General features: G+C 50.5%; 2 protein-coding genes across 4 annotated transcripts in view; both read right to left on the reverse strand.

Annotated features, from left to right (window-relative positions):
• The window catches only part of ULK1 (unc-51 like autophagy activating kinase 1), a 94,571-nt gene extending 92,015 nt beyond the window's left edge, over positions 1 to 2,556 (reverse strand). For both annotated transcript variants that reach the window (XM_017815412.1, XM_017815410.1), the window contains exon 1: positions 2,302 to 2,556. The gene's annotated coding sequence lies outside the window, so the exon portion shown is untranslated. The remainder of the gene's footprint in view (positions 1 to 2,301) is intronic.
• Positions 2,557 to 8,636: 6,080 nt separating this feature from the next.
• MMP17 (matrix metallopeptidase 17) overlaps positions 8,637 to 19,872 on the reverse strand; it is a 59,538-nt gene continuing 48,302 nt past the window's right edge. For both annotated transcript variants that reach the window (XM_017815627.1, XM_017815628.1), the window contains exons 5-10: positions 19,465 to 19,641; positions 19,229 to 19,328; positions 17,519 to 17,601; positions 13,522 to 13,674; positions 10,991 to 11,248; positions 8,637 to 9,644 (exon numbers count right to left, since the gene is read on the reverse strand). In XM_017815627.1, the coding sequence (XP_017671116.1) occupies positions 9,316 to 9,644; positions 10,991 to 11,248; positions 13,522 to 13,674; positions 17,519 to 17,601; positions 19,229 to 19,328; positions 19,465 to 19,641 (1,100 nt within the window). In that variant the 3' untranslated portion in view covers positions 8,637 to 9,315. The remainder of the gene's footprint in view (positions 9,645 to 10,990; positions 11,249 to 13,521; positions 13,675 to 17,518; positions 17,602 to 19,228; positions 19,329 to 19,464; positions 19,642 to 19,872) is intronic.

Genomic DNA, 19,872 nt, shown 5'->3' on the forward strand with positions numbered 1-19,872 from the left:
GACTGACAGCTTGTGTCCCAGGCACTGGGACAGAAATCACTAGCAGAGCTCCAGAGTTCAGAGTGAAAATGCTGTTCTGCATGAAACTGCACAGAAGGACCAGATACTTCTCATTTGACACAGGGATGGCCTGATGATTTGTCTCAGGTTTTTTGTTTGGTTGGTTTTTAAGGCTATGTTTCAATCGCTTTCAGTCATTTCCCCTCAAGTTAAAACCCAGCTGTTAATTGTAGGTGTTTCATCTCGGTGAGTTTGTGAAGCTGGAGCCAGTACAGTGGAAATCCCACACTGGGCAAAAGACACTGCTGAAGTTTATCATTTACTGCTTGAATGGAAAGAGTAACAACCCAATACAAATATTTGGACTTCTCTTTGTTCCTGGCAGGGCTCTAGCAGCACACACACGAGCAGATTGCGTTTGGTTTTGCTAGGATGGGAGAAGCAACAGGGACACAGCTGGGCAGGAGCCAAATCCAGCACACAGGAGAGGCAGAGGCTGCGCCAGGGCTGTGCCCAGGTGTGCAGGGCTGGAGCACCAGAACAGGTAGTTTTATCAAGGCAGGACGAGTTGGTTCCTGGAATCTTATCAGAGTGTAGATCAAGGATGATTTTTGATCATGAAGAGCAGCACAGGGCAGAGCCTCCCACAGGTAAATCCTCTGTTTATGGGACTGTGAGCAGAACTGAACCAACCACTAAAAGATACAGATCTTTTGCTCCAGATCTGAGCAAAAATCCGGGTGGTCCAGACCTGGACCTTCTTCAAAACTGCTCCAGCATTGTTACATCCCACTTGACCACAGCACACCTTTAAGCAGACAAACAGCATTCTTCAAAACAACAGCATTTTCCTGTCCTTTTTTCAGAGTAAGGGCAGGACCACTGGAAAGCTCAGCAGCCCTGGCTGCATGACCATGAAGTTGTGTGTCCCACCACCTTCACATCTGCTACAAATCCAAACACACAGCGCTGCTGTGGTAGGGCCACAGCAGTGGTCACCTTGTGTTTGATGCTGTGGAAACTCATGCAACTCCCCCACCCTCAAAAAGCACAGGAGCAGGAGATCAGAGCCCTGCACCGCCCGCAGCCCAGAAGGCCGTGAGTGGACCTGGTTTCACTGATAACAACGGCACAATTTACACACCCGCTGGAAAAACAAACAGTCTGGTGGTTGATAAGCCTGATTCCCTGGCTCCCAGCCCAAGAAGCAAAGCTTGGGAGCACAGAGGAAAGGATTCAGAAGACAGGCCTGGAGTCAAACACCCACCACAGAGATTATTGAGCAGGGACCTGCACTTGCACTGGGACAAGCCGAGGAGCACTTGTGAGGGCACTGTCTCCCCAGCTGGCTGCTGCTCCACTCTCCCTTCTGGCACTGGATTTCACCAGCAATCACAAGGGGCTGCTTGTCTTCTGTTTGGAATATGAGTCCCTAGTGACATAACTTGTAATCAATATAAAAGGCAAGATTAGCATTAACTTCCAACATTTCTCTCACTGCCTTAATCCAGTTTTACTAAGTACTAAATAATACCAAATACTGCACCTAGGCATTTGTTCTGGCATGAAAAAAAGCCAAATTAAATCTGCCCTGCAATCATGGCTTCAAAAGGCAAGAAGTGAAGGAGAAAATCCAATAGCAGCACTGTCTTTGCTGCTCTGCCCGTAACAATGGGCTCAGCCAGACACAGCAGCAGCACAAGCTGCTCTTCTGCAGTGCTGGGAAGAGCCACCCAAAATACCCATCTTCAAAAGTTCGGTGCTAGGATGGATATTCACAGATACGTGTTTGAATTATTGCTTAACATTTACCAGAGCTCTTCACATCCATCTCTGCCAACACAGTCCAGAGCCGGGTTCAAGCGAGGTGAGAGCCCTGACTCCAGGCTAAGAACAATAGGGCACTTTCTCTCTGCTATCTGCTGCACAGGTACAGCCCCAGAGCTCCCCTGGGCACACCTGCCCAGCCCAGCCCAGCCCAAACAAACCTGAGATAGCGTGGGCAGGAACATACACAGCTCTGCCTGTCAGCAGAGCCTGCTGGCTGGTGTTTGTTTGTTCACCCATAGAGACACTGGCAAGCACTTAGGGAGCAGGGTCAGATTAAAACTCAATGCCTCAATTGTGTTTGCAAGGCTCAGGATGGCATTAGAGCACCTCCCGTGCTTTGGGATACTTCTTCCGAGCTGGTAAAGCAGCCCCTTCAGGTATTTGTCAAGACCATTTCTCTTGGCAGCCTCCTGGTGTGACCCAAGAAGACAGGAATTGCTGAAGGATCAACATCTCCTGGCAAGCACTTACCAAGTCAGCCCGTACCAGTCTTCAGATACTCAAGCAAGGAGAGACATTACCCCGAATGGCTTTGCTCAGGATCTGCAGAGGTGCCAGCTCACACAGCTATAGCCACTTCATCCTGCCCATGCCAAAGGGACTGGTAGAGCAGGGCAAAGCACAAAGCCCTGCGCTCACGGTAACATGGGAGGCGAGGACACCTGCGCTGGCTCCCAGCGGGGTGGACAGATCGCCTTTGGCAGTGCCCAGAGGAACGTGTTTCACTTTCCTAATGAGAAACAGCCTCTGCCAGTGGAGCAGCACTGGGGCCATCCCCCTCTGCACAACAAACACAACACCAGCTCTGGTGCAGATCTCAGCGGGGCAGCCGACAGACGAGCTGCCGCGACAGAGCACGCGGAGCAAAGTTCTTCCATTACGTCACTGCTACCTCGAGTGACCCAAGGGGTAAGAATAACAGCTAGGCTCCTCTACATCATGCTGCCAGAACTATTTAGACAGGCTCCCGAGGGCAGCCATGAGCTTGCTCCCCTGGCAGGCTCACAGGGAGAAGAGCTTTGAGAGCTAGGGCCCATCCATACCCCCGAAGGAGATGGAGGCCAATAAGGACATGACTTCCTTCATTCCTATAAATGCAGGAGGTGCCAAGTGTCCGATACGTGCTTTGTAAAGCAGCATTAGCATGGGCCCTGCAAAGCTCTGCTCGCCCAAGCATGGCTTTTGCTTAGAGGGTTTCTGATCTCACTTGTTTGTCCTGATGGTACATGACCATGAAAGCCTTCCACAGCCAACAGAGATGAAGGAAGTGCATTCCTAATGAGCTGCTCCCGCTCTTCCAGTAGAAGACTCAGCAGCCTACACAAGGCATTGTTTCTAATGGGGCTAGAATAGGATCCATGTCCTGATTTTGGATAAGACCTACTGCAAGCTGCACTCATGTGACAGGAACTCATGGTCCCCCTCTTATATCCCCCTGTGACAGAAGGGAGAATATGATGGAGACTGGGCATAGGAGTGCCATGCCCCCTTTTGCTGAGTGCTGGAAATACTCTCTCCTCTCCGGGAAGTCAAACATCTGCACCCCTCTGAGGCACAGGGCTGGGAAAAGCGGGAATTCACTGGTTTGCAGGGGTACCACAGGATAAAAACACACTTGAACATCCAGAGTTCCAGCCAAATTGCTCCACTTGTCCTCATGGTCTCCTCACCTGGGAACTCTGCTGCTGCCCAGCAGACACATCTGGACAGATATTTTAAAGCAGCACCACAGACACCTGTCAAATCCCATCACACAGATCTCCCTTCCACAGATGTTCCCAGGTCATTCCACGCCTGCTTTCTCTCAACTGCGTATTCCCAGGTCAGACTATTGGAGGTTGACCAAAGGTGACCCTGGCTGAGGTCATGCTGCCCTCTGATGGGTGGTGGTCAACCATACAGAGACACCAGAAGCTCTAATCACTGGTGCCTGCAGAGCTCCAGGATCTTCTTTACTAAGAGACTACCAACTCCAGCTCAACCTGTGCGTTTTCCCAGTAGGAAGGGAGAACTTCATGGCAGCAGACGAGGAAAAAGGAAGATGAACACAGCAGTAGTAAAAAGGAGGGTGAAGGCAGATAATTGCTGTAAAACACTGAGCCCTTTGCTTCTACATGCTCAGGAAATTAGAGCAGTTCGGAACGATGACATTCTAGATAAGCTCAAGCACCGAGATGCAAATAAGTGGAGCAAAGAGTTCCTGGGAACCCCTCCCTGTGAGCTCTGCTCAGAGACAGGTTCTAAGGCAGGAGCACAGCTCTGTCACAGCAAGCCCTCATTGGCCACAGCTATTCCATTACCTGGCAACTTTGGAAACAAGCAAACCCAGCCCATAGCAGTGCTGCCTTGCTGGCACACAGGGGCTGGGGCGGGTGTGCAGTGGGGAGTTGTCACCCAAATAAACGTGGAGTAGGAGGGCGAGTCCCCAGGAGCAGAGGAGTTGCAGGACGTGAGATGGCCACAGTACTTTAAGAGAGCTGATGATAGGCAGCTGTTGCATGAAGATGGGTCAACATCACCATTTTCTGTTCCCCAGACAAACCCAGCTTCAAATCCAGAGTAACCATCAATTTCTCAGACTGGAAAGAGGAAGAAGACGCTGTCACTGAGTTGCCCTGTGACCACCAAGCTTCCTGCCCTATTCCCCAGGGAGAACATGCCAGGGGCCATCCTGGCTTGGCTATTTCTGCAGTACAGATTGGGTGGGAAGCAAAATAGAACATTTCTACCCTTTGGAATTTAGTGGAGGGACTCTGCATATAAAAAGGATTCCACGAGCCACTTGTGCTGCCCCCCAAACCCTCCTCTTATTCTGACAGAGAAGAACAGACCACATGTTTGATCTGGAGCGAGAAACCCTCTTGCTCCCAAGGTTTCCAGCTGCACAACACATTGGCTCAGTTTGGATTGACAGATCTGGGATGATAATGCCTCTGCCCAGGATCTGTGTTTCCTCACACGAAGCCCAAAGACAAGTTGCCACAGCCTGAGCAGCACAGCCCATAAATCTTGACACAGTTCCTTGGGAAGCTTGTGACATCTTGTCCTCACTGCAGCAGAGTGGTCCTGTTGCCAGTGCAGCTCTGCCCCTGCCAAACTGTGCTTGTTGAAAGATAGCAGACTGATCACTGCCCCAGTGAAAGTCAGGCCTGGATCTCACTTTGTTTGACTGGCTTGGGTGTGCAGTCAAGCTCAAAGCCCTTAAATAAACACAAAACCCCACACAAAAAACACTCAACAACAAAAAAAAACCCCAAACAAAACAAAACCCCCAGACCCTTCCACACCACTGAGCTATAAGTCCATTGGAGCTGGGCAACCTAGTGCTGAGTCAGGGTTTCGCTGCTGACTCATAAATCCCAGAGGGGTTTTTTTAAACCAGGGACCAAAAGTTTGGGTGGAGGACAGGGAAGTGCTCTGGCAGCTCTTAGAGTAGCTTTGTTAGTGCTACAAGGTCAGCGATCACTTGTACTGCTGACACTCTAGAGACAGCCCCTGTGCTGCCCCATTTACAGCCCTAGCACATGCCTACAGAAATCCTCTGCATACCATCCAGCTTTCCTACCCTCTCCTATTCTTAGCCCAAGCTGGTCTTCTTATAGACTATTACTCAGTTACACACTCCCTGTTTTTGGCTGTCCTACATCCCTCCCCTTGCCTGTTCAAGCCCCATGAGGCCAGTCAGCTCCCCCTGTCCAGGAATTTCAGAGAAACAAGTATAGCAATCCACAGCACCATCTTACCAGGAACTGCTGGGACACAAAGATCCAGGACAAGACCCTTTCTCCTGGACAAAACATCCCTTGGGCTTGCTTCTGCTGCTTACAGCAGCATCGGGCTCAGTCCCAGCTCGTACACCACGCTCACCTGGCAGAGGGGATGGAAAAAATCAAGGTTGCAAGGCTGGAAGCAGCTCTGGTATTTGTCCTGTCCCAAACAGGCATCTGAGAAGCAGCAAGGCAGGAAGGCTTTAGGAGGATGTGCCCACCTTCTGATATAGGTCATCATCCAGGGCAGCTCCACCTGAGCTGCTCCCCACCACCTGCTCTCCTGGCCCACAGCTGTGAAAGGGCATTTTTGGATTAAATTGGGGGTTGAGAAGAGGAATGTCACTCTTAATAAGGAAGAAAGTTCCATTTTACAAAAGCCCTCTGGGGTAAGGGCTGAGATTCTTCCTCTCAGCTGTAAGGGTGCTATGGGAGGCAGGAACCTTTTTGCAGCACACATGCCTGTCTTATGGTTTGCATCAGCTCTTCTCAATAGCTTTATTGTGTTTTCAATTTTTTAAATCCCAGGTCATCTGAGATGACATGTCATTAATTTTTTTAAAAATCCAGGCGTTACCATGGCTTTGTCATTTGAAAGCTCCTTCTTAGGTGCTGCCCACCTTATTCTTTTTTCTTTTCATTTTGCTTTTCTTTATGGCAGCAATACAGAAAAGACCTCAAGGCTGGCTGAGCCTGGGGATGGGTGGGAGTGAGAGCCGGGAAAAACCTTGACTGAGATCCTGGAGCCAGAGCCAGTAAGCAGAGCTGCCATGAACTCAGGGTTTCAGCTTTAAACACTCAGGGTTTAGATGGCCAGTGGCCTCCTTGTAAATCCTCATCCCTCTTATTACATAGGAGAAGTATTCCATATCCTCACAAACTCCTCCGAGGATTTAGATAATCAGGAAATATCAAGACTGGGCAACATGCAACAGCAGCCTGATGCTCAGGTTATTTCTTTTGGAGGGTGGAGGTGGCTTTTCCAGGTAAGGATGTTGCTGTGGAGGACAGTTGGCCCACGGGCTCCGTGTGGGACTGGAGGATCCAGGTGTGGGATGGTGCCCAGGAGCCCAGCAGAGGCTGTGTTTATGCCACATGGATGTTCTTCAGCAGTAGGAAGTGGGGCAGTTTCCATCCCAGGGGAGCTTAAGCCTCTTGCTGCTGCATCTGGAGCTGATGGCAACTGGAGGGAGGCTTTGCCAGTGGCTGGGGGAGCAGCTGAGTAGCTGCAGCCCAGGAGGAGACAGCAGCATTCCTCCATCCTCCCTGAGGGCTGTCCAGCAGCAGCAGTGCCTCCCTCGATTCCTACTCCATTTCTGATTATCAAAATGCATAATTTGAAGGAGAGAAGGGTGCATTGAAAGCCTTTCCACAGGCTTTGTTTATAAATCACAGTCCCCCACACTAAATAAACTTAATTTAACTTGAGGACCCATTAGTGACTGGATCACCTCAGCTGCAGAGCCACTGGTCCTTGTCACCACAACAGGCTCCTTGGTTGGGCTGGAGAAGGCATGGGAGCAGTGTTAGCCACATCCCTGCCTCCTCTGATCCCTCATGTGCAGTTTCTGGATAGCTCTTTTGCAGAACAACAAACCCAGACAACAAACAAAACCAACAACCAAACAAAACCAACCAACCAACCAAACCCAAACAAAATCCCCCAAACAAATAAAAACCAAAGCCAACATCAACAACAACAAAAAACCACACACACACAAAGGAAAAAAAAGAGAGAATAAAAAAGAGAGGGTGTGTTCCCTGGGATGCTGTGCCCCTACCTGGCTGCATCTCCAAGAGGAACCTGTAACATGCTGATATTTATGCAGTGTCACTCCACTTTAATCCTTAGGACTAAAGGACTAAAAGCCGTGTCTTCATGACTTGAGAGGAAGAAAAGTGGTGTGAATTGAAGGAACTGCCCATCTCCCACAGCTCTAGCAGCCTGTGCTTGGCCCAGCAGGCAGAGGTGGGGTGGGGAGCTGCTCAGAGCAGAGCAGGACCGGTGCAGTGGGAACACCAGAGGCAGCTTTACTCAGCAGAGGGAGCTGCTATGCCTGAGGTTTTCTGGTTTGTATTTTTCTTAAAGGATATTTAATGGTTTAATGGGATGTTTCCATTGACTGATGACCCCTAAAATCACACTGTAGCACATCATCCTGAAAATAGCTGCACCTTGTGAATGCTTGGGACTATTTAAAAATGCAAATAGCAGAGAGGGAAACTCAAGGTGACCCCTTTTTTCTCTCAGGAGGCAACTGTGCACTTCTGCCTTTCCCATTGTGCCCCAGGGGGCTTTGTGTTACACCTGGCCCCATGGCAAAAGCCCTGGCTGGCACCAGGGGCTCTGGGCAGCCTTGGGTCCCACAGTGACACTGCCTGCTGCCAGATCTCCCCCAGGACCTGGCAGGGCAGCCAGAGACATTTCTGCAGGAGCTTTCCAGAAGCAGGGCAGAGAAGAACAGTGTGTCCCAACAGCTGCTGCCCATGACACTCCTTTAGCACTCCCTGACAAAAGCAGTCTGAAGGGCCCTGACCTCTCTGACATCTCTGTCACAGCTCTTAGCACAAGTTCTCGCTCACCATTTTCAAGGACTCTGATACCGAAATTATACAGCAGAAAAATTGATTAGCAGTGAGAAAGAAACCCAAACAGGAACATCCTAATGCAGTGCTTGACCTTGCTTCTGCTGCTCCAAACTCCCGGCAGAGGCATCAAGAGGAGTTTGAGGCTGACTGTGCAGCATCCCTCCCCCCTCCAGCTCATCCTTTTCAGCACAGCCAGGTATGGAAGAGTCACAAATGAATGCAACACATCTTGATCCCTCCCAAAACATAATCCAACCTGACAGAGGAATTCCAAGAGCAGGAGTTCATGTGCATGAGTCAGCCTGGGGTAGGAGGTGTGATTGCATCTCATTTAGCTGCATGCAGCAAGGTTGCTGCTCATCTAGAGGTGAGGCTGCTCAGAGCCTCAGCAGCCAGCACCTCACTGCAGGTGGCAGGCTTGGTCTGGCGCAGGACCGGGAGATCTCCGTGTAGGCAGCCAAGGTTTATTAGAGAAATTGTAAATTCCAACGAGTCGGATACAAAGAGAAGCGGCGCTGCCTTCTGGAAGGCAAAGGTGTTTCTGACCTGTAGACACTGACAGAGGTTACCCAGACACCAGTGACCACAGCAGGTTTGACAGTGAAACGATCACCTTGCCGTTAATCTTAGGGGAGCCACAGTTTCCCTCTGCCCAGTACATCCAATGGGATGTGAACACCGTGTCAGCACATAACCACCACCTCCCGCCCGCAGCCTCGCCGCCTGTCCGCCGGGATGTCACCGTCTGCCTCAGCAGCATCTCTTCTGTCCCCACTCCATCCCAGCAGCTCTCCCCTCCCTCATCTGCCGTGTTTGAACATCCAGAGCAACACATCTCTATGGAACATTTCTAAATTCAATGTTAGGCTGCTCTCATCTTTAACAGGATGGGGGAATAAGAAGGTGCAGAACTCAAAATCTGTTATTAGACCTTAAAACTAAAAAGGAAAAAAAAACAGAACAAACAACCAACCAAAACCCACTGTTCATTTCTCATGGAGAATTCAAACCCTTCACTGGCATGTTCCTAGGAATGTGTGGTTTTTGTTTTTTTTCTGCTTGCAACAGTGAGCATCATGGAATTGTATCCTGGAGCACCATGGTGTTGTCCCGCCGGTGGGGTGAGCTGTCATAGGGCTGCACACAGCAGTGCTGCTGTCCACAGAGCTGTCAGCCCCAGGCTGGCTGTCAGTCTGAGCACGGGCAGGGCCCTCAGGGGCAGCGTGCCCGAGGTGCAGGAGCAGACCTCGTAGCCGTTCTCGGAGCGGCTCTCGTCGTGCTGCCCCGGCCTGGAGCGAGCCCCAGTCCTGCTGCTCCCGGCTGCCTGCGGGGCGTCGGCCTGCATGTCACTGCACACCAGCCAGTCTCTGGCGATGGACTGGGGGTAACCGGGCTGGGCCTCCAGCTCGCTGTCCAGCACCTTCCAGTACTCCTTGCCCCTGAAGAAGTAACTTGCACCTGCAAAGAGACCAAAAGCAAGGTGAGCGGCGATGGGCGCCCTCCCACTGGAGCACTTGAGTCAGAATCACAGAATGTTCTGAATTGGAGGGGACCCACAAGGGTCATTGAGTCCAGCTCTTAAGTAAATGGCCCAAACAGGGATCAAACCCATGACTTTGGTGTTATTAGCACCGTGCTCTAGCCAGCTGAGCTAACCTCAGGGTCACTTGGAGCAGCAGAGGAGCATTCCCACCCCAGCTGAGCCCCGGGGAGTGGAGGCACACGAGACACCACTGCTTGTTGCCAGTACTCCCTCTTGCTGCAGGAGGGATGCTCCAAAAGAGGATGCTGTGCCTGGCTGGGATCTCTCACAGCAGACAGGAGCCACCAGGCAGTTGGAGGTGGATGGTGAGATTTTGTCTCTTCTGTGGTGGGTCCTAGAGCAGATGCACCTCCTGGTGCTGTGGGTGTGTGGGGTCAAGGCCCTGTGAATCCCCAGCTGGACACACCATACACACCTCTCCATGGCCATCAGTGGGCTGTCTTGTAACAGGGCACGGTAAGGCTGGACACCTCACCTACCTGTTAATGACCTGGGGTATGTGCTGCCATCCCTGGGCTCAGAAAAATAACCTGAGCCTGGCAGGGCCCTGGGAACCATCAGCTCTCAAGTGCATTTTTTCCATTCTGAAATGGGAGGCTGGGAATTCTCTAAGCAGGTCCCATGCTCAGGAGGATTCCTGCCTAAGGGAATGGCTTATCACTCTCAATAGCTTTGAAAATTCAGCTTTTCCCCTCTGCCTGGTTTAATGACTGCTATTACACCGTTAGGTTGCCAGTAAATAAACCCTGGAAGTGCCAGTTTGTTGTGAGTGAATGGCTGGTTGTAAACGTCTCCTGTGACAAAATTTTTGTGGTCTTTTCAGCAGGAAGAAACCACTGAGAAACCTCATCCCCAGAAAATAAGTCGTAACTCTAGGGAAAACATCTCTTTGAAAGTATTTTCTGTCTGCATCCTCATATAACCAGCTAAAAATCCAACAACAACAAAACCAGTGAGGAGCAAATCAGCCCATACCAGGATAAAAATCACTGCAAAGCAGCGTCAACTGTGTTCTTTTAACAAAATGAAATTATTAGCCCCCCAGGATATTTTTGTTGCCTGTTTGAATTACAAAGTCTTTTAGTGAGCAGTGTGGGGAGCTCTGGCTGGAAGCACACCTCCCTCTTCATCTGCCAGACACTGGGAACTGCCATCCCATCAGGGGCTCAGCAATTATGTCGGCAGGAGGGTAGAAAGGGCTACAGCTCAACACAGCACTGTTTTCTTTCTTGTGTTTTTTTGAACTGGCATGTGGACTCACCATCTGACCACCTCATGGCATCATCTAAAGGGCTTGGTATTCCCTTCCACAGGATGGTCTCTGAAGGGTACCCGGGATCCATCCTCCGCTCGTGGTCGTCGTAGCGCCAGTAGAGATTGTCCTTAAAGAAATAAGTCTTGTCATTGTGGGCCCAGGAGAAAGCGGCGTCGATTCCTCCCAGTGGCAGACCGAAGTCTGAAATGGGCCGTGGGTATCCCTCCTCCACGTTATTGTCCTTGAAGACCCAGTATCTGTCTCCTGTGGAAAGGAAAGAAGCACAGAGCAAATTCACATTTGTTTCACGGCCAAAAACAATATTCCCTCACAGACAAGCTGATGTTTCATTATCTGTTGTGGTGACAAGCCTCAGGACTGAGCTCTTGGCATTTAAGGATGGCTATGGGAAGGGTTCAGCCCACTGGGGAACCTCTAGCTTTGAATAGTTGCTTTTTAGTGTCAGGCTTTCCATGGACATAGCCCTGCTCTGCTTCTGAAAGCATGATGGTCCCAGGGCATGAACATGTCCAGAGAGTTGCTACAGTTGTCACTTTTATGTATTTGGTGGAGGCATTTGGTTTTCTGCCCCCTGGATTTCTGCCTGATATCCAACTGCAAGAAACAAAGTTCCATGCACTTTTAGTGAGCAAAACAGGCACCTTCTGCCTGGTATTGAGCTCCTGAGAAGCCAAATGTAGTTCCCTTCTGGAAGAGAGCCAGACAGGCTGAAGGACCTGTGGGTTTTAAGGGATGTAATGAGGAGGTAAAAAGGCTGGACAAATCCCAGCTGAGCAGCTCACTGCTCTTCAAGTGTCTACACAGCCACCTCCTCAGCCCTACCTTGGGCAGTAGAGAACCATCAATATGCTTTTTTTCCCCAGTAAAAATGAAGCATGACGTGACTGGGCCCGGGTCTGTGTCAGAACAAGGAAATGAACCCAGATGTCCTTCATAATCCTCTAATCACTGGGGAAGTCTTTCTTACAACATCTCTTTGGGAACCTGCAATGTCCTTTTAGGTACTACACAACCTATTTTAAGGATCAGACTTTTTCCTCCCTCGGTTTTCTAGAATATCTGAAAAGGCCCTTAAATGCATGCCCATGTGTCAGCAGCAGGACCTTAGAGGCCAAGGTAATTTGTGTGCTTTGGTTTCTGTCCAGGGATCAATGAAACAGTGCCGGAGGGAGAGAATGAGACAGTGTTTTATAGCTGGATGGAAAATCCTGAGTTCATGGGAGGAGGTGGGCAGGACTAACACACACAGAGAGTTCAGTGACCACGGACAGCTCTGCCTTGCAGGGGCAAGACACCAACTGTGGCACATCTGGAATTCCAGCCAGGAGGAGCCCCTGGACCTGAGCTGCTGTCTGTCTGTCTGTCCCCACCAGGCAGGGCAGGGAGGAAGGGAAAGAACCGAGTGCTGCTGTGGTCTGCAGACCAGACTGGGAGTGTCTGGTGCCAGGCATAGGGGCTGCCATGCTCCAGTTGGCCCCATTCCCTCTGGGAAAGCAGAGCGGGGCAGGCTGCCTGAGGCAGCTGGACACACACACAGAGCCTTCCATGTGCTGCTCCACGGGGAGATGCAGGGCTTGGCACATCTCTGCAGAGCTCAGCATGCCAGTGGCCCAGGAGGGCTTTGGCTGTGCTTGGAAAGACTTCTGCAAGCATAAGGGCTTGTACAGGGCATAAGCCATCCCTCCAGCCTGGCTGGAGGAACTGAAACCAAATTATTGCTTCCGGAAGGGCTTGGTTCAGCACTTCTGAAACTGAGAATTGCACCACATTTGGAGTAGAACGGTCCAGAGGCAAAAAGCAATTTCCAGCCAGGAAGCACGGAGGGCTGGGATGTATTTAGCACTTCAAGTGCACAACCCTTCCAAAACAAGAGTCAGTGCCTGCCAGGAGCCTGGGGGACACTGAGGGCATGGGTGGCATCTAACCAGCATGAGTGGATGGTTGGGAGACTCAGACGTTTGTAAAGGAACCAAGAGCTAATTTTTTCCTCCAGCTCTTCTGAAAGAAACATGTGAGATTTTTTGAACAAAAATAGAGGATGACACCACTTATTTTAAGAAAAAACGTAGTAACAGAAAAATAATCAGCAAAACCAAGCTCTTCAGTTTCATTTTTGTCCCCTCTATGACTTCTGCTCTTCTCAGCAACAAATACTAAAAAGAGAAAAGGCCAAAGGAGAGAGACAGCACCTGTGGAGTGTGGTGGTGGTTCCTGCTTGTGTTTCACTCTTGAAAAGCTCAGATTTCAGTCCCATTTGGCAGTATCTGATCTTCAATAACATTTCCCTCATTTTCTGGGGAACGTGACTACTACCTTTTGCCTGCCCTCCTTGCCAGCTGCTTTCTCCTGCCTTGCTCATGGACAACAGATCTCGGACCCGCCCTGGGAGATGCTCAGTGGCTGGCACTGGTGTCTCCTGCCTGCAGGAGAGGTCAAAACGCTGCCAAGGTACCCTGGCACCAGGCTCTACGCCGAGGGGACACACATGCTCCCTCCAGCACTGTGTTTGCTCTCACCTTTGAAGAAGACGATCTTGTGGTCGCTGGTTCTCTCGTAGACCGCGTCCAGGCTGTCCAGGTTGAGCGGCAAACCCCGCCAGAAACGGTGGATCTGAGCCGGCTGGAGGGAGACCAAGTGCTTATTGCGAGTCAGTCTCCAGAAGTACTTGCCTGGAGGGACAGACTGGACATTACTGAACCACACCCAACCCACCGTCGCCGGGGGATGAGCGGCGGGCGGGCGGCAGTGGCAGGAAGCAAAGCGTGTGAGATGGGAGCCGGGAATTAGAGCTGTCCTGCTCTGCAGCAGCAGCTGTGACTGCTTTCTATTTCTGGCAGCCATTAGAAGAAATCCCCTTTTTTTTTTTTGGATTAAAATAATCCTCCGGACGTTGCACTGGAGTTGTTACACTCCTGGCCACGGTGTGAAGCTGTGCCACTGAGCCAGGGCAGGCAAGAGGAGACTTTCATCTCCTCCCTCCCTCTCTGCACGGGACCTCCTGGGAGCAGGTGGGAGCAGGCAGCAGCTGAGGCTGCGCCAGGTACCAACAACCTGTCTCCAAAAAAACATCCCTGTTCCTCCTGTCCCAGAGCAGCCTCAGCTTCCTGCACACAAATGCCCAGCTGCTTTCGTATTTGGAAACGTCTAGGATGTTATGATGAAAAATATAAGAGGGGTTTTTTAAATGAAGAAAGGGAGTAAGAAAATAGAGGGGGAGGAAACCATATGAATAAATCTGGAAGGGTTGAGGTTGGAAAGGAGGTACAATTAAGGACTTTGGTACCATCTAGAGGTGCAGGATAAGCAGGGACCGCAGTCCTGCGGAGCTCCCGGGATGAATGTGCTGGTGGTGCCAACAAACACACTTCAGCACCTGCAGCAGCACTGACCCAGCTTGGAAAGAGTATTTCTGGAATATCTGGGGTATTTCTGGAATATTTTAGGTAATTTGGGTTCCTCTGTGGGAAGGATGACAAACCTTTTCCTGCTAACAGAACCTTATGTGGGATTTCCTGAGGAGTCTTAATGCTTTTTAGGGGCAACTCAAAGAGCAACTCTGCACTGGCTTTGGGATTCTCAGCCTGAGTTTTTGCAGCACTCTCCATTCTGTGTTTTCCTTGGAGAGCTCCATGAAGTGATGTGAGCCGGAGTAAGATGTCTAAGAGGCAACTCTCGACTTTGTCTCATATTTGTTATTGCCTGTTAGAAATTATTGCATGTTATTTACATCTGCTCTTGCATGGATTCCCAAGGGGAGATAAGCAACAGAAACCAAAGAGGCATTTTCAGATTTGTATTCATGACACTCAGCCCTTTCTCCAGAGCTGGCAGATTGTGACACTGGCTTTTAAAATTTTATGGAAATTGGATCTTAGCCTAATAATGCAGGAGGCAAACCCCTAACACTTAAACATCTGCAGAGAGGGAGTTTTATTCTAATTATATGGATTTATATCATATTCTTGTTCTTCTACTCCAGTTTGCCTATTTGCTCTATCTGACTGAAACACACAAATGAATAATACATCCCAATGTGGTAGGAATTGCCATAATTACAGATTCTTTTTAAGCACGTAAAGAACCCCAAGGATTCAAATTTGGTGGCCATTTTACATTGATTGAAACATATGGAATTAAATAAAGATGATCTCTGCATCTCTAATTAGCAAGACACTAGATTTTCAGCCAGATTTTCACTTTTTTTTAGCAAGGAATAGAGCTCAACACAGTTCCTTCCTTAGCAGACCAGTATCTGACTGTTGAAGTGCCCTGGGCTCATCAGAGACACGAAGGGAAGCCCCGGTGCTTTTGACATTCAACCCTCTGCAAGCGATGGGCTCAGCAGGTGAGCAGCTGCAGCAAGCAAACCTTAAATCTACCCCCAAAGTCAGGCATAGCCTGAGTCGTTGGTTGCTTTGGTTGGGTTTTTGATAAGCTATCAGGAAAAAGGAAGGAAATAAAGCAGTTAAGTAGCAAGGAATTCTGAATGTGACAGCGTGGCCTGCTCGCCGAAGTGCTGCTGTTGCATGGATGATCATCAGCCAAAGCGAGTTCCACGGGGGAATTGCTGCCATTAGCATGCAGAAACAATTCAAAAAACAACCCCCCAACCTCATGCTTGTTTAAAAAGCTCCATTTAAACCCCTCTCTGAGCTGGCAAACTAAGCACGATAGAGGCCAAGTGCAAGTCCTGCTGTCCCAGTATGTGGATGGTGGGTTCAGGCAATTGCTTTCTTTAATCCCAGGTAATTCTGATCCCAGCTGTGCACCACACCGTCCAGATTTTGGATGCCTCTGGCAAGACTGCTGCACACACTGTGCAGACACACCTGGAGGTCAACGGTGTTTAAAACTTCAGGAGTCTGTACTGAGGCCCCTACATCAAAGCCAGCAGCGATTCTGAAGTGTGGAGAACCCACCATTGCCTTCAATATGACAATCCTGGGAGCTCTGAGGAGCTCCAGTCCTGCTGCTCTCCAGCCAGGGAACCAGCTGGACCAGCTCAGAACAAAATGTCCATCGATGGAGGGAGCTCAGCACTAGAGGTCATTAAAATCCTGCCCCAGAGGTGACATCCCCGCTCCTTGGTGCCCAGGGTGGTCGGGGGCAGCGATGGGGGCTCTGAAGAAGGTGCTGGGCTTTGCAGGCACATGTGCAGCTGGCATCCACCGACCCTGTGCTCTTTACATTTGCATTTCAGCCCAGAATAAATATATCCAAAATAGACACCAAGATGGATTTATCTCTGCTTCATCATTTTTTCCGCTCTGAAAGACAGACAGCCATTTATCCCGACACCAGTCCATGTCTCTGATTTTCCCTTCTTCACTGTGGCCTTTTGGAGCTGGCATCTGAACAAAGAACATTGTGGAACAGCCTCTGTATTGTGCTCCCCACAGAGCACAGGCAGCACTGAGTTCTCTGGAGCCCTGTTACCGTGTGTGACCCAAGGCTCACACTGTGATACCCACATGGGTTACACAAGCCTGGACGCTGCTGCTCATCCCTGGGGCTTCTGCTTCCCTGCTGGATGGCTTTGGTGTGGCCAGGGATGGAAAGAAGTGCCCAGTGGGCATTTTTACATCTCAGAAAAATGAGAAAGAAACCCCACAGAGTCCAGCCTACACGGGCTCTGTACAGCTGAGGAGGCACCAATGGGATCCTTGTCAACAGCCGGGCACCCTGGGGACACCCTGACAGCAAGTGTTTGCTGGCACGAAACCAGATGGTTTGCAACTGCACACATGCTGTCTTTGAGTGATTCAGAGCAAGCAGCATTAGGGAAGGTGAAGCTTGGAAGGAAAGGAAGGTTGGAAGTATCTCAGAAAAACAGTGGAGTGTTGTTGCTGTTCTGCTCATCCCTGGTTCAGCCTCGATTTTGACTTTGATAGTGCAGACGTCAGATTTTAGTTCTTCACCTGGGCAGTCCAGTGGGATGGATGAGAGTAAAATTCCTGTGCTGGATTGTCACCAGTCCGGCTGCTTCAGAGGGAAGTGTTAAATCCCAGGACTGGCACATGGACACGCACCTGTTCTGTCTGGAGTTAGGACACACATCCCTCATGGGGACCACACCAGCTGCACACCATGGGGACTTGGGCAGGTGGGTTTGCCTCCAGTGGTCTCTCCTCCCTAACCACCCACCAGAAGCCCCCTGCTTGTGCCACAGAACTGCTCTTGGCCACAGATCCCACAGGTTCACTGTGCTCTGGGTTAAACGTCAATTTTAATAATTTTAAAATCAATTGTGTTTTAGTTTCACTGGCTTTTCCCTTCTTTTTGGATAAAAGAAATGCTTGATTTACTGCTCTGTCTTTTGGATACCTCTCGCCCATCCCTTCTCCTCCTCCTCCCTCTCAGCCCCTGGGTGTGGGAGGTGCCTCCCTGGGTCTGCAGCCCGAGGGACCGCAAACCCCAAGGCAGCTCATCCTCACCAGCCACCCCACACTTTGGTGCTGTCACAGCACTGCCACCACAGGGTGACACAGGCACAGAGCCCTGGTGAGTGCTCACCTTTGAAGAAGAAAGCCTCTCCCCGGATCTGGGCCACGGCGTCGAAGTGTGTGTTGCATCTGTTGGGCACATCCCGCCGGAGCCTGTGGAAAGGTGCCCAGGTGAGCACAGCCCGGGTGGACAGCGAGGGGCTGTGTCCTCCCATCCCACGGACTGTGTCACCCCTGCTCTGGAGCCCCTGGCAGAAGACTACAGGCTGTGCCTGCCTGACATTCCTGATGCTCAAACCCAGCCACGTGCCCGGGGATTTCCGAGGCGAGTTCAGGCAACCCTCAGCCTGAAGACAGCTCGTGGCACACACCCCTGGGCACCAGAGGCTGGGAGTCGAGTGAGGACATGCTCTGCATCTACCAGGCAGTGTAGCTGGTGAGGGCTGAGCTGGCCTCCCAGTCCCCCGTGGCACAGTGTGGCTGCCCCAGGGCAGCAGGACACGTGGATAGCAGCCAAGCAGCATCTCGCTCCAGCAGCTCAGGACGTGCCTGCTCCAAGGCTGAGCTCCAAAACGCCAGTGAGAGGTGACAGAGCTCAAAGCAGAAAGCAGCTGAGCCAAAACAGAGGGACCTGGAGGAGCAATGGTACCATGAGATAACTAGTGAAAGATACCTGCTGAAAAACACCTGGTGAAAGGCACCCAGCAAGTGGCAGCTGAGATACTGAGCTGCTTTAACAAGGTGGGTGGGGAAGGCAGAGAATATGAAGGACAGAGAGCCACAAAGCCCATGTAACAAATGATGATTGATGGAGGAACAAGGAGAGAATGCTGGGAATACACATGGAAAAGCTGCTGTGGGTGACAGGGAAGCATAAATCTAATCTGCTGATAGAAAAGTTGTGCAGGCTGCCAGCACCAGCTTCACTGCCCTCTTTGGCCACAAAATGACAGATGTGGAGGTGAATCCCACCCACCCTCCCAGCACATGGGGCAGGACCAAGGGGGTTGGCACGAACAAGTTTTCTGCTCCTCCTGCAGCTGGTGTGAGACGACGGTCAGGAGTCAGCAGCAGGGAGAAAGGCTCTCACCTTTCTAGGTCAAAACATAGCCACAGAGAGCCCTGTGGGCAAGCGCTGGTAGAAGCTATGCAGGGAGAAAGATAATTAATGGCATTCAGCACATTCCAAAAAAAAAAAAGAACCAGGAGATGAAGGTGATCTGCTCCATCTCTGTCACTCTCACTTGGGGCACTCCTGGTATCTGGCAAAAATGTGTGTGACCATCACCTCCCGTCTTTTTGTTCCGTGTTCCTTCTTCTCTTAACTGTCCTGCTGTCCTGGCAGTAAAGCAATTTGGTATCTCCAACATTTATTAATGAACTAGATCCAGAACTTAATGAGGATATGCTGGTTGCTTGATGACATCAGTGTAAGCAGTCCTTTGCCAAGGCAAACCTGTGTTGGAGTCAGGCTATCGCTCCACTTGTTCCAATATTCACCCCTACAGGTACATCGGGGAGTTGCTCACCATGGAAAGATTAAGGTCAGTTATGCTTGGGCAATTCAGCATACTGCTGAGGAAGTCTGATTAAAATTTCAGCAAGGATGAATTTACCTGAGGGTGATGGGGACAAATTTCCCTTAGTATGAGTAAAATTTTGAGACTCAGGGAATCATCCAGAGGTCCAGAGAGAAATACCAAAGCCAGAGAGATCAGGCTGACGAAGCAGAGCTTCGCTACCACACATCCTGTGCAGGAAAGGAACAAATCTGACTTACGGGACAGTGGAGCGGTTCTCTGGCAGCTCTGGCAGGATGGGATGGTCATCTGTTTTGCTCACTTCAGGCTTGGCTGTGGGGGACACGGATTCCCTGACTCCTGTGCGGAAAGACAAGAAGCGGTAGTGGGGAACACCATCCTCCCCACCAGCTCCACTCGCTCCAGAAAACAGCTACTCCAGTGTGTCCTCCCACAGCAGACATGGGTTGTAGCCAGGTGAGGGACACAAACTTACCATAGAGTTGCCAGATTCTGACTTTGTCCTCGTAAGGCAGGTCGTACTTCAGAGGGTCCCCCACTGGACCTTGGTAGTAGGGTCTCATGATAGACTCTATGGCAGAGATGTGGGTCAAGCCAATGGCGTGGCCAAACTCATGGACAGCTACAGCAAACAGGTCCATCCCGTGGGCGTCTGGAGATAAAGACCCAATTGAAATAAAAGTCACTGCATGACGATGGTATTTGGGGGATTTGAGTGGGCTGTGGGGAAAAGTGCAGGTATATGTTGGATGAACGGGAAAGAAAAGCTTTGGAGCAGGTGAAGTTTTTTTTCTCCAGCTGGAGACTGAAGTGTATCATACAAAAATAGAAAGCAAGCCAGACATCAGCCCACACTGTTGGCACCTGAGGAAGAGCCAGAGAA

The sequence above is a fragment of the Lepidothrix coronata genome, unplaced genomic scaffold (assembly GCF_001604755.1).
Source record: "Lepidothrix coronata isolate B3197 unplaced genomic scaffold, Lepidothrix_coronata-1.0 Scaffold51, whole genome shotgun sequence".
Lineage (NCBI taxonomy): Eukaryota > Metazoa > Chordata > Aves > Passeriformes > Pipridae > Lepidothrix > Lepidothrix coronata.